The sequence below is a fragment of the Hemicordylus capensis genome, chromosome 10 (assembly GCF_027244095.1).
Source record: "Hemicordylus capensis ecotype Gifberg chromosome 10, rHemCap1.1.pri, whole genome shotgun sequence".
NCBI classification, from domain to species: Eukaryota; Metazoa; Chordata; class Lepidosauria; order Squamata; family Cordylidae; genus Hemicordylus; species Hemicordylus capensis.
The window spans coordinates 19,352,117-19,365,813 of NC_069666.1; the positions used below are offsets into that span (position 1 = coordinate 19,352,117).

General features: G+C 45.9%; 1 protein-coding gene across 6 annotated transcripts in view; it reads right to left on the bottom strand.

Moving 5' to 3' along the window:
- ARID3B (AT-rich interaction domain 3B) overlaps positions 1 to 13,697 on the bottom strand; it is a 75,933-nt gene that overhangs the window by 11,373 nt on the left and 50,863 nt on the right. For all 6 annotated transcript variants that reach the window (XM_053271872.1, XM_053271874.1, XM_053271870.1 and 3 more), the window contains exons 5-7: positions 5,616 to 5,799; positions 2,679 to 2,938; positions 475 to 729 (exon numbers count right to left, since the gene is read on the bottom strand). In XM_053271872.1, the coding sequence (XP_053127847.1) occupies positions 475 to 729; positions 2,679 to 2,938; positions 5,616 to 5,799 (699 nt within the window). The remainder of the gene's footprint in view (positions 1 to 474; positions 730 to 2,678; positions 2,939 to 5,615; positions 5,800 to 13,697) is intronic.

Genomic DNA, 13,697 nt, shown 5'->3' on the forward strand with positions numbered 1-13,697 from the left:
CAACAGGACTGAAGTAGCTAGACTACGTTATTCAGTTCAAGGCTACTCTTCCTAGTCCCGTTTTACACAGGAAACATAGGAAGCTGCCCTATACCAAGTCAGACGGCCCTTGGTCCGTCTACCTCAGAACTGCCTACCCAGACTGGCAGCGGCTTCTCCAAGGTTGCAGGCAGGAGAGTCTCTCAGCCCTATCTTGGAGATGCTGCCAGGGAAGGAACTGGGAACCTTCGGCAGGCAAGCAGGCAGATGCTCTTCCCAGAGCAGCCCCAACACCTAAGGGGAATATTTTGCAGTGCTCACACATAGAGTCTCCCATTCAAAGTCAAACCAGGGTGGACCCTGCTTGGCAAAGGGGACAATTCATGCTTGCTTCCAGAAGACCAGCTCTCCTCCGTTTTCTTCAAAGGAGTAGCACACTTCACTCCATCCACAACTCCAGCACTCAGCCCTGTGGAGTGGCAAGGGTCCTCTCACCTCGGCCATTGATTTTGATCTTCATGGGCAGCTGCCGTGCCATGCTGAAGAGGTTCCGCTGGAAGGCCTGCTGGACAAACCGCTGCTCTTCCTCCGTCATCCGTGCAATCTTCTCCGGGGGCTCTCCAGACTCCAGCCTCTCCCTCAGCTGCTCCAGAGTGGCCGTTCTTGCTGCTACAGTGGCCTGCTGGTTAGCCAAGGTCACGGGCATGGCAACACGATTTGGCGTGGACACAGTCAGGGGGATGCCATCACCTGCAAAAGCAATCAGCTGTTGAAGACTGCAATGGGATGCCATTTTCAAGTTGTTTGTTGTAGTTATAGACAGCCCCAGATACAATCTGAGCCGTTTACAATTAAAAGCCAACACGTTAAAAGCAGGGAACTGTCACAGCAAAATAGGTGACTTGACAAAGGTTAAGGGAGATGGAATTCCAGGTCTCAGTTCAACTTTAACTTCATGATCTCCTCGTTAGACACACAGTAGTTCTGTGTAATAACTGGAAGTATTTATTAACCAACACAGAGCAGTTATTGTGCCAGAATAATATTCTGGGACAATCATTCACACAGCGTGACCATCCAGTGCCAAGAAGCATGCAGTTAATTTCCAGGGACTGAGGACTCCATGTTGAGCAAGGAGCAAATGCTTAATAGCATCATGAAGTGAGCTCAGAGTAATGTGTTGCTTAGCATGGAAATAGCTAATACAAGGCAACTTAGGAAGGCCTGAAAGCACTTTCTGAGCTGCACGAGTCTTATTGCTGCTATTATTAGTAATAAGCCAGTTTGTATGGTATGGGATAAAGATAAAAAGGCAGCTCACAATTTTAAGATGGTAGGGTAAAATGGTAAAGCTATGTATACCGATACGTATACTGATGTCTCGCATCTGGTGGCCAAATTCTGTACAGCTGCGATTAAGACCCGCCCACGGTGTCTCGGAGATGGTTAATATAGGCTCTTAATTTGTTTTGTTTTTATTTTGTCATCTTATTCCATTTTATATTTTATGTAACAGTTCTTAATTGTATATTTTATGTGTGTGTATATATACGCACACACTGGTATCGATGTTCGCTTTTGGGGACTCTTGTATCTGGATTTGAACTGTGTGCTGATCTTTGATCGTAATAAACTGAATTGAAATATATTCAGCCACCAAGAATCAATGAATTTTGGCTTGGCTTACTAGCCTGCCATAATTAGTGGTCCCCATTAATTCTCTCTCCTTCCCTCAGCTACTCTGCATGTGAGAGGGGGCATCTCTCGACCTAAGGCTTTGGAGCAGACACAAGTTGCAGTGAGATCCCTTTCCTTTTCTCTCCAGCGCTGGGAGATGAAAGTGTGTGTGTGTGGTGTGTGTGTGTGTGTTCTTGTCATACTGAGCAGAGGAAGTCTCCCCTGGAGAGAGCATCTGTGGAGGCCTGTACCTGTTACCCTTCCTTAGTGAAATAATAAGAGAGGTCCTCCCAGGGCTCTACATTAAGGAGGCGACTGGAAGTCAGTTAAAACTAGAAAAGTGAGTTAGGGGGATAATAGGTCAGAAGAGGAAGCTCAAAAGGAATTAAAAAGTTCCAAGGATACCCTGGGAGCAAGTCACAGACATAAGGGAATGCAAAGGGTGATGGATGTGGATTAGAAGATGCAATATTCATTCTAAAACATGCAAGTAGGTAAAGGATGAACAAAGGCTAGGGCAGGGAATAACAACAGAGAGCAAGTACACAGAGTACCTTAACAGGCGAGGACAAGACACATATGCTGGACACAGAAGGCAAGAGGGAGTAGCAAATACAGCCACAGAGAAGCTGTATGCATTCAACAGCAACTGGTAAGATGCTAGGTTATCAGTTGTTTCCAGACCGTTATATACACTCGGCTGCCTTACACTTACCCACCACCCCACCCAGCAGAACTCCAACAACGATGGAGATCAACCCGCTCAAATCCTTCAGTCTGCCAGAGCAGGCATCTCCAACCTAATGGCCGAAGGGATGGTGGGAGTTGCAATCCAGGGACCCAAGGCTGGATGGCACTCCTGCCCTAGAGAACCAGTTTCCAAGGGGGCTGCCTCTCATTCTGGTGACCTGCATGCACTCAAGGTCTTAACACTGAATGGGGCAGCCAGCCCATGGGCTACTTGCCCACATGGCATCTTGCCAGCAGGGCAATGCAGACAGCGAACAAGAGAACGGGCTGACCTTTCCTGAGAGCTCCTGCTGGAGAGAGATGAGGGTTGCTGGTTCCACTGCCAGGGGCGAGGCTAACTATCGGGAAGCGGATCTTTGGAGGGCACAGGAGGGAAGGAGGCCCCGTGGTAGCAGGAGAGTAGCTGAACAAGGAGGAACTGTAACTGGGCCGCCGGCCTTCCCGCCTGTTGCCGTCAATGGCGGCCTGCAGCTCAGCGGGAGAACTTAAGGACTTCTTCTCACATTCGTAGGCATAGAGGTACTTCATATACCTAGAGGGAAAACAATTTTTTAAAAAAATATCAACAAACCACGCGAGTTCGTATATGTGGTCAGAATGATGCATTTGGACACAGGAGGGCCAGCCAGAAGAGTTAAGAGTCTAATCTGCCATTGGACAATAAGGCATGCTGAGGAGTCTTGATCAAGCAAGGAAGGAGACAACGTCTCATGGTGCTGTGAAGCACTTACTGAAGCCCAACGCGTTTCAGCCTCAGAGGCCTTCAATCTTCAGGGGCAATAATTTGTAGTATTTCAAAGAGGCCTTGAGCAAGCAGCCTTTGCCTTCTTGTAAGGCAGTAAAGGCTACTTGCTCACAAATTATTGCCCCAGAAGAAGGCCTCTGAGGCTGAAACGCGTTGGGCTTCAATAAATGTTTCACAGCACCATGAGACTTTGTCTCTTTCCTTGCTTGTCTGCTTGGTGCTTCCTGTTTTTCCCCCATCTGCTAGTCTTGACCAAGCCACAGGGCCAAACCAGGTGTGATGCAGGAGATCTGTCGTCATCTTCCACTTTTTAACAACAACAAATTAAGCAGCAGGTGGGAGGGAGGAGAGAAGTCCCATCAGGAAGACAGTGCTGGTGTGAGTGAGGGGAGGAGACAGAGAGGGGATTTAATCTCTCCTCCCACCCCCAACACTTTCTCCAATTAAACTTGTGCCCTTGAAGCTAAAATTTGGGAGAAACCTGTGGGTATTATACAGTAACTGTATGTAAGGCGTTGTCAAATTTTGTTTGGATCTAGGAGCCAGGCAGTGGACACTGACAAAAGTACAGGACTTAGTGATGGACATCGGGGAGAAGGAGGGTTATAGTGGGCTTCCCTTTTCATACCCTTTACAAGTAACATACTTGGAGCAGAGAGGACTGCCTGGGACAAATAAATACAGTATTTGATTAAGTAACTCTTACCTCGGACTATCCTAGTCTAGGGGCCGTGGGTCCCTGGCACCTGGGATTTTGTCAAGCCCGGCTGTATGTTTTCTTCTATGGGGCAAACAGCAGCTTTTGCGGGGAAGATTTTAATCAGGAATATGGTGTGGAAAGAGAATTGATTCCCCCTTTCCCAGTGTCATAGTCCCAGTCAGATTCACACCAAGCTTGCTCTTATTATTAAATTATAATTATTATTTAAATAAAGCTACAGGAGACCATGGTCACAGATCTGCTAAGTCACATTCTAGTCTGATTAACAGTTTTGTCATAGCTGTGGAGGTAAGATGAGAGAAGAACCTAGCACAAAATGTTTTCAAAATGAGAACTGTTACTAAAAAATGGAGGGCGGGGGAGGTGGGTTGGAAAAGGCAGCAGACTTAATCTTAGTGAACCAAGAGCCCAATCAGACAGAGGATGAAAGCATAATGGAAAAGAAGCAGGTGACAGCAAAACAATATTGGAACAGTCTTTGTAATATGAACAGTGGCACAGAAATCCCATAACCTTCTGAACACACCCCATCGGGGTTCAATAAGTTGTTTCCCCCTGGTGAACAATGGTTGTTTCCCCAGGCTGAACACTAGACTTTCTCAGTTTCCATAGTGAGATAACACACTGCAAGGTCCTCCATTTACAAGACAATCAGGGGTTAGCAGGAGAGTTTAGCCATCAGTAACTTGTAGAGACCCGCATTTACGTTCCTAGGACACTTGGCTGTAACCAGGAGAAGCCAGGACTGTGCACCACGCATTTCCCAAATTCTGAAGCTAATGTATCCGACGTGTCAATCTGCATGCCAATCTAAGGACTGGAACGCAAATTGCCCTGTCTATTCCATCAGCTTGTCTGATATATCTGCGTGTTCTGTTCTGCTTACACAATGCCTGCCCTTTGGGAGTATTTTGCATTTTGATTTCTGCACGTTTATGAAGTTTCAGCTGCGACAGAGGAAAAGAGAATGGAGCACACAGACCTTGAAAACTAGCAGCCACGTACTGGAAGCAAGACGGCCACAACTGGGATTCCTCAGCTTCTGACACAAGCCAGCCATATTTCTCCAGACTTTTCTCTAACACTATAAAGACTAGAAACTGGCTTAAGTTCACTTGCTCAGCTTTCCATTGTGGTACAGTCTGCCGTGGCTTCTGGCCAGAGCAGTTGTATCCTTTGACACAGATATCACCTTCTTGCAGGGCAGAGAGTTTGTCCTGGGCCAGGGCTACAGACTTAGGAAACTGCCTTATAATGAGTCAGACCCTTGGTCCATCTAGCTCAGTGTTGTCTACACTGACACGCAGAGGCTTCTCCAAGGTTTCTAGAAGGAGTCTTTCCCAACGCTACCTGGAGATGCTACTAGGGATTGAACCTGAGACCTTCTGTATGCAAAGCAGATGCTCTACCGTTACAGCCCCATCTTCCTCTGAAGGCATATATGATATAACAAACAAGTTGAACCTAAGCGTGTCTGGGTCTGGTCAGTACCTGGGAGGGAGACTGCCTGGGAACCCTCATGTACAAGACTGTTGGTTCAACAAAGATGTTGAACCAACGGTCTTGGTTGGGATACCAACAAAGATCCATCAAATAAATTAAGATGTGAAAACAAAAGAAATGGTACATCTGTTTATTGGCTCCCCCCTCCCCGCCCCTTCCGATAATATTCACTTCTCACCCTCCCAGTTCTATCCTGCATATTGACAGGTTACACCAGCTTGTGGGAGACCATGAGCTTACTGGGTGCGAAGTGTAAATGCAGCACTGGTGATGGAGGTGGGTAGGTTAAGGCCTTTGGTGATCTCTCTCCAGATCTTCTTGTTGATGATTTCCACCAGCCCTCCTTTCTCGGTCACCAGCTTGTAGAGCATGTAGAGGTCAAGGATCTGCTTTGCCATGATGGGGATGCGGTTGATCGGTGTTCCTGCAGCCATGTGTAGGATAGCAAAGAGAGGGTAGGGGGAGACCATGAGTAGAATGAAAACAAGGCCCCACTGGAACTGAGGCCTGGAACTTCTGCCCCAAACCCTTTTGTGATGCCACCTCTTTCTCTCAGGAAGCTGCCTTATACTGAGTCAGACCTCTGGTCCATCTGGCTCAGTATCGTCTACCCAGACTGGCAGCAGCTCTCCAAGGTTCCAGGCAAGAGTCTCTCTCAGCCCTACCTGGAGATGCAACGGACTGAACTTGGGACCTTCTGCATGCAAAGCAGATGCTCTACCACTCCGCTACAGCCCCATCTCTTCAAACCTTTCCTCAAAACCCACCTTTTATTTGAAGCCGCAAGTCCTCATCCTCTCCTGAAGCACATACAACTTAAAACACATTTGTGCTGTTTACCTCTGCCTCCATTTTACTCTCCGCTCTCCAGCAAATTTTAGATTGTAGCTTCTGAATGCATGAAACTATTTTCTTGCTGTTTTTCAATGTCATGCACACTCATGGTGCATTACATGTAGGGGTGGATGTAGTGAAACCCACAACCCACTTCGCTTCAGTTCTTAAAACAGCCAGGTCACACCCTTCGGGCTTCCTAAACAGGACTGAAGCATAGTAACACACACCCAAGTTCTGAGCAAGGCACACTCTTTCCCTCAGGGCAGACAAAATTAATCAGATGAAGAGCCCTGTGCCTCGGCAACAGCTTGCACTGGGGCCCAGCTTGGGGGAAGAGGCGCAACAGACATTACTGCATTCAGGAGGCTGAGGGGTGAAAACCAACAGCTTTGGGCCGTGCAAGATTTCCAGCGCATTCCTGAGCACAAAATCTATCCTCATCCTCGAGAAGCACCACAGCTCAACGAAGAAAGGAGGGATCAACTTTCGTCACTCATACCAAAGACAGACATCGCTTGCACACGAAGAATGCTCCATGCGATCCAGACCTCATGCCATTTTTATTCTGTATATAGTTTCTTTCTCTTGACTTGGCAGATGTCAAATTGCAACTGGCAGGCACAGTATGATTCTACAACAGATCCATTCTCGGATAGTGATTTGCACGAAGCAAGGTTCATGCAAAGGTTTTGGTGCCGGACTTTGTGCACATCCCTGTTCTCAGGTGGTTTCTCTCAAAAATGAGGTTTGATGAGTTAGAAACAACTCAGTTTATAATCGTAAATCATGAAAACCAGAATAAAACAAGTGGCCTACTTCTGTACTACTAATTTCCTTAGGCATTCTTTCCACCATCTTTCCTTTGCAACCACAGGGGCTAGAAACTTGCATAAGTGGCTAACTATGCAACTAGGTGGAAACAGCAGCTGCTGGAAGAAGTGCAGCTATGATACTGAGACGGCTGTTGGCTCTGTGTGCGTACACAGCCTCATCCATGTTAAATTTCTCTCCAGGCAACCGTGCACTCACACACACACACAATTACATGGGGGAATTTTAACACTAGGAACCAGCCTTTAGTCTTTATAATCACTCCTATAAAGATGTCTATTCCCCAATGAGGCAAAGAGACACCTTTTAAAGCACTACTATGAATGCTACCAACATTTTATATGCTACTTTTCAACAAAATATCTCAAAGCAGTTTGCATAGGAAAAGAAGAAATAGTAAGATGGTTCCCTGCCTCCCAAAGGGTTCACAATCTAAAAAGAAACTAAAGGGAGACACCAGCAACAGCTACTGGGAAGGATGCTGTGCTGGGGTTAGATCGGAACAGCTGCTCTCCTGCTTTAAAAAGCGCCTCTTTGCTCAGTTAGCTGGGTGATACTCTTGCGTTAGAGCAACTGTCCATATCCAACCCCAGTACAGTGTGTCTTTGCAGTGGCTGTTGCTGGTGTTTCCCTCATGTTTCTTTTTAGATTGTGAACCATCATACTCTTTCGTTCTGTGTAAACCGCTTTGAGAGCTTTTTATTGTTGAAAAGTGTATATCAATATGCTTAACAAACAAACAACTTTGTACATATAAACAGTGGCCTCACTGTCTCATTTTGCAATGCATCAGACCAATAGAACTATATCCAAAGTCCATTTTTAAAAAGAAGGACGAAGAAGAAGATGAAGAAGAAGAAGAACGATCACTACATCAGCATACAGCAAAATCACATCTTCTCCCCCAGCATCTACTTTGCAGCTCAGGTAAATAGGCCTGGTTTCCCTTTTGGAGATCAACTCTGGAGTAAAACCTGTCAGTCCTAAGGAAAAGCTGGTTTTCCTTAGGAGACAACATTTTATCTTTGCATTTTTGCTCATGTAAGTAAGTTTCCAGTAAGTTTCCCCCCTTCACTTACACACACTGGCTTTTTAATGCCTAATGCAGGGGTTCTCACACTTGAGTCCCAGATGTTGTTGGACTTCAACTCCCATAATCCCCAGTCACAGTAGCCAGAGGGAGTTGAAGTCCAACAGCATCTGGGGGCCCAGGTGTGAGAGCCCTTGGCCTAATGGGAACTCTTGCAAAAATCAGGTGGTCTCCCAGCTTTTATGCTAAAATGACCACAAAGAGCTGATGCACAGATTATGTTTTATTGCTTGGCCGCTACATCAAGAGGCAATTGCTATTTTGACCTCTAGGTAGCTCCAAGCTGCAGATATTCATTCATTAACAAGAAAAAACCAGCCAGGTGAGTTGTGGGGAGAACGCATGACATGCCCCTTGTGGCTTCATGTGTGAGCAAATGCCAGCTACCTTGGCAATGTCTGTACAAGCTCCAAGGTTTGAATTAGCCCGAACTTCTGGGCTCTGGGAATGAAAGCAGCAAGACCTTTTCCCCCCAGTGATGTAGCTGCCAATTCAGAAGTGCGGGCACTCTCCATGACAGCCCCCATGGACATGCCCAACCCAACAGCCAGTGAAGCTGAGAAGTACTGGTGCTCCATCCTTGAGTGTCCTCCCTCCACAACACCCCTGCATTTTTTGAAAGGTGAGCAGAACAGGGGGTTTACAGTGCAAGGGTACCAAATGCTGGACTCGCTCCTTTGAAGTCTGACCATAACCTTCTGCTCAACTGATTTCATGACTCTTCCACCTTTGGGAGCTCATAAGATGTATTTATCGCCCTGCAAAGGGCAGGTGGTGAAGATACTACACCCCGGTTCCAACACTGTCTGCGTGTTAGGAACACAGGAAGCTGCTATATACTGAGTCAGGCCATTGGTCTATCTAGCTCAGTATTGTCTACACAGACTGGCAGCGGCTTATGCTTTAGGTCAGGGCTGCACAACTTTGGCCCTCCAGCTGTAGTTGGTCTGCAACCAATAATCAGGTCAGAGAGTTAGTCTTGTGGTGGCAAGCATGAATGGTCCCTTTTGCTAAGCAAGGTCCACCTTGGTGTGTATATGATTGCTGCTTCTTGTATTTGGTACTGTTTTTCTGCTTGTGTTTTAATTTTTTTTAATCAGATTTGTTTTTATATATATTTTTAGCTCAATGTTTTAATGTGTCTTTTTTATAATCTTGTTTTTAAATGTTATTGTGAGCCGCCTTGGGATTTTCTTAATGAAAGGCGGGGTATACATTTAACAATAAATAAAATAAATAAATATATGAATGGGAGACTACACGTGTGAGCACTGGAAGATATTCCCCTCATGGGATGGGGCCGTAGCTCAAGGTTTACAGAGCACCTGCTGCCTGCTTGCATGCAGAAGGCTCCAAGTTCCCTCCCTGGCATCTCCAGAAAGGGCTGAGAGAGAGTCCTGCCTGCAACTTTGGAGAAGCTGCTGCCAGTCTGGGTAGACAATCCTGAGCTAGATGGAGTCATACTGCCTGACTCAGTATAGGGCAGTTCCTATATTCCCATGTTGGGGAATTGTAGGTCCAGCAACCACTGGAAGGGCAAAGTTGGGCAGCCCTACTTGAGGCAGTCATCTCTAGTTCCCCTTCTACTCAAGCACCTCTTCCTTCTGTCAGGAAGTCTCATTCAATCCTCCAAAGTTTCCAAGGTTTTAAAAACAGGAAAGGGGCCCGGCATCTTTAAAAGCATGAAGACAGAATGCAGATCGACATCTTCACCAAGAAACAAATTTGTCCACACATTGCAGAGCAGGTGGATGCATGCAAAGAAATGCTTGGCGAGCGTTCAAGAAGAGGAGCAGACAGTCAGACAACAGACACGTTTAATGGCTAGAGCAGGGGTTTCCCAACCGGAGCCCCCCAGAGGTTGTTCATACAACTCCCATCATCTCACAGGCCACCGTGGCCGGGGATGATGGGTATTGCAGTCCAATGTCTGACAGCCCAACATCGGAAACACCCAGCCTAGAGGAACATCGCAAGGCATGCAGTGCTGAAGAAAACGCCTCCTTCAGTAGGTCTGGGTCCATTCTTCAAGCCCAGCCAGTGGCTTCCTGTTTGCAGTTCCTGAGGGAAGCCATCAACAGTGAAGTCACTTTATTTTTCAAAAAGCACACACGTGCATGAAGTGTGCCTGAACGCAAAGGATTTCAAACTTGGGTCCCCAGATGATGTTGAACTACAACTCCCATCAACCCCAGCCACAATCAACTGTGGCTGCGGAAGATGGGAGCTGTAGTTCAACAACAGCTGGAGGGCCAAGTTGGCCCACCCCTGAACTAACCTCACAGTACTAGAACAGCTGTGAAGTCCTATTCTCTTAGAGACCATCCTGGTTTTAATTGCAAGCCAACATCCTAGCAGCCATATTGGTTCCAGAGAAGAAAACACAGATCCTGGAGAAACTTACCAGTTACCTAATTGTTGTTGTTGTAACAACACAGCCATTTCCTCTAACACAAAGCCAAAACAACATCAAAACCAAACAAGTCTGCTTTAATCTAAGCGTGGCTGGAAAAGAATTGCTTACAGCTGATCAAAACTTTAAATCATATGATTAAAGGATGAACATCACGTTTGAATGAGCTGCATGCTTTAAATCGCATGATTTGCAAAGCTAAGAATAGTTTGAAGAAAAATATAGTATAAAAATAAATTTAAAAATCCTTGATTTGCAGGATTAATTACTTCGGTTTTAGCCATCTCAATCCACTGTGCAGAAAACTCTCCTCAGGCAGAGCCACTTTAAACTATTTCAATTTGTTTTTTAGTATGTTACAACAAAGCAAATCCAGCCAAGTCAGACTAGGAAATGCCACAGTGGGTAGATCACATATAAGGGCCAGTTTGACAGGAAAGGGCGAGAAATCCCCAACCCAACATGACAGATGCTGCCCATAGGACAGATTTCCTGTAAACCCTAGTTAGGCGCCATAGCCGAAAACATCCATAATCCTTAGTATTCCCTTGCTACATTTCCCCAGAATAAGAAACATTCCTATTGACCGATGTGTTACTGAACTCTGGAAATTGCTTCTGCTTTTAAGACAAGTTAATGTATTGCTTTAAATAAAATTTCCCTTTGCACATCTGAAACACGGCCTTGGATACTAAAAACTTTTGGGCTCAGAACTCTTCACATATACATTATTATTATTATTATTATTATTATTTATTCTTAAAATGTTTATATTTCCCCCCCAATGGAGGGCTGAAATTGACAGCGGCACACCTGAAGTCACCTGCACGTCTCAAGCAAGGGACTTTCTGATTCCTCCTAGCCACTATGCCACACCTGCTCTCAGATATGAGGATACACGGGGTTTGCTACCAGAGATATTATAAAATTGAGGCTTTTTGTTCTCTTAGTTGAGACAGCAGTGAAGACTTTATACCAAACTAGAACAGGGGAATAGCTGAGGACAAAGAGGAACACAGCCCCTCTCTGCAGGCAGTTGCACAAATCTCCTCCATGTCTCCCAGTCTGCTGCTTCACCAAGTCCAGTTCCTTGGCCTGCTCACTTCTGTCCACTTAACATTTGAGCAAGTGGCTCAATGGAGGACATAGCATGACCCAAGATCATTACTGAGCCTTGGGGAACCACTAGCTACAGCCACGGAGAGTCACTCTGGAGGTTTTCAGGTACTGAAGAGTTAGGCTGATTTTTCCCCTCACTCTTCTTGCTTTCACAAAAGCAGAACATAAGAAGAGCCTTGCTAGATCAGGCCCAAGACCGATCTAGTCCAGTGAACTCCCCTTTATTTCAGTCTTTGACCAGCAAAAGTAAAATTTGACAGTGAGCACAAAAACTTGAGAACCAAATACAGCATCCAGTCCAGCATTCCATTTCCACAGTGACCCACCAGATGCCTCTGGGTAGTCCACAGGCAAGAGATGAAGGCATGGCCGCTCTCTGCTGCTGCTCCCCCTGCAATTGGGATTCAAAGGCTTCATGCCTCCGAGCCTGGAGGTAGCCTTCCACCATCAGGAGAAGGAGCCGCTGATAGACCTGTTCTCCATGAATCTGTCTAAGTCCTGCTTAAAGCCATCCATTTTTTGTTTGTTTGTTTGTTTTTTGTTATTTCTCTGTGTAAACCGCCCTGAGCCATTTTTGGAAGGGCAGTATAGAAATTGAATTTTTTATTTATTTATTTATTTATTATTATTATTATTATTATTATTATTATTATTATTATTATTATTATTATTATTATTATTATCATCATCATCCAAGCTGTTGGCCATCACCACCACTTCCGGTGGCAGAGAATTCTCTATAGGTTGATTATGCACTGTGTGGAAAAGTGCTGCCTTCTGTCGATCCTAAGTTTCCTGGCAGTTTCAAAGGGTGAACTCTGATTCTAGTGTTGGGAGGGAGGAAGAGAAGCTTCTCTCTTCACACCGGGCATCATTTTATAAATGGCAAGCAAAAAGTAGTGTCTGTGCAGGCAGTAGTGTGTGCAGTGCAGTAGTGTGTGTTTCCTTTTACTGGCAGGTGCACCATTCTGCTCTTGCAAGTGTTCTTGGTTAAGAAGCAGAAAGAGTTGGGTGCGTGAAAATGGTAACAGAGCTTAAAGCCCAGAATGCACGGCTTGTGTATCAGGCAAATGCACTTTTACACTCCCCTGGGGCCTGTGTGTGGCTAATACCCACCCACGCGTCCTCAATCCAATTTAGGGAATAGTCTTAACTTATCCCTAAGCAAGCTTGATCCAGTGACCAGATGGGGCAGATGGAGAGTGAAAGGGGAGACTACTAATAAAGTTTCCCTGTAAAACAAGGAATAGCATCAAGATCCGATTTACATAGCTAGTGAGTGTGGGGCTGTTGCAGGAAAACTGTTTGAGGAGGCTGTGTGTGTCGGCTCCCAGCCGGACAGCCAGAGATCTACATCTGCTGTCACATGCAGGGTGTGGTAACTTTTAGCACATGTTGACAAGTGCTGAAAAAAGCAGCAGTGGTCAGAAGTGACATCTAGGATGTGTCTGCACTTCAATTCGCAGGACTTCCAAGCAGCTTTCACAACCCCAGTGGCAGGAGGCAAAGCATGCCGTCAAGCCCATTTCGATTCCTGGCGCCCACAGAGCTCTGTGTTTTTCTTTGGTAGAATACAGGAGGAATTTACTATTGCCTCCTCCCGCACAGTATGAGATGACGCCTTTCAGCATCTTTCTATATCGCTGCTGCCTGATATTGTACCAGCGGGAATTCAAACCGGACACCTTCTGCTTGTTAGTCAAGCATTTCCCTGCTGTGCCACTTAAGGTGATTGCGGCAGGTGGTACCAGCCCCAAAGCCACAAAAGGCGAGATTCATTCAGCAATTCCTGAGCCTTCTCCAACACCTTCCTCACTAAGATTGGCTAGTGGCACTCTAAAGAGCAAAGTGCCCAGTTCGAATTTCATCTCAGAGATTCGGCCCTCCCCTCGCAAAACGGGGATAAGAATACTGGCCTCTCCTACAGGGATACTGCAAGAATTCATGAGACCATGTGCAAAATGCTCCAAACGCTTGAAAGGCTCCACTCAAAGGCCGGGTCTACTTCTAAAAGAGTTCAGAGTTTCACTGC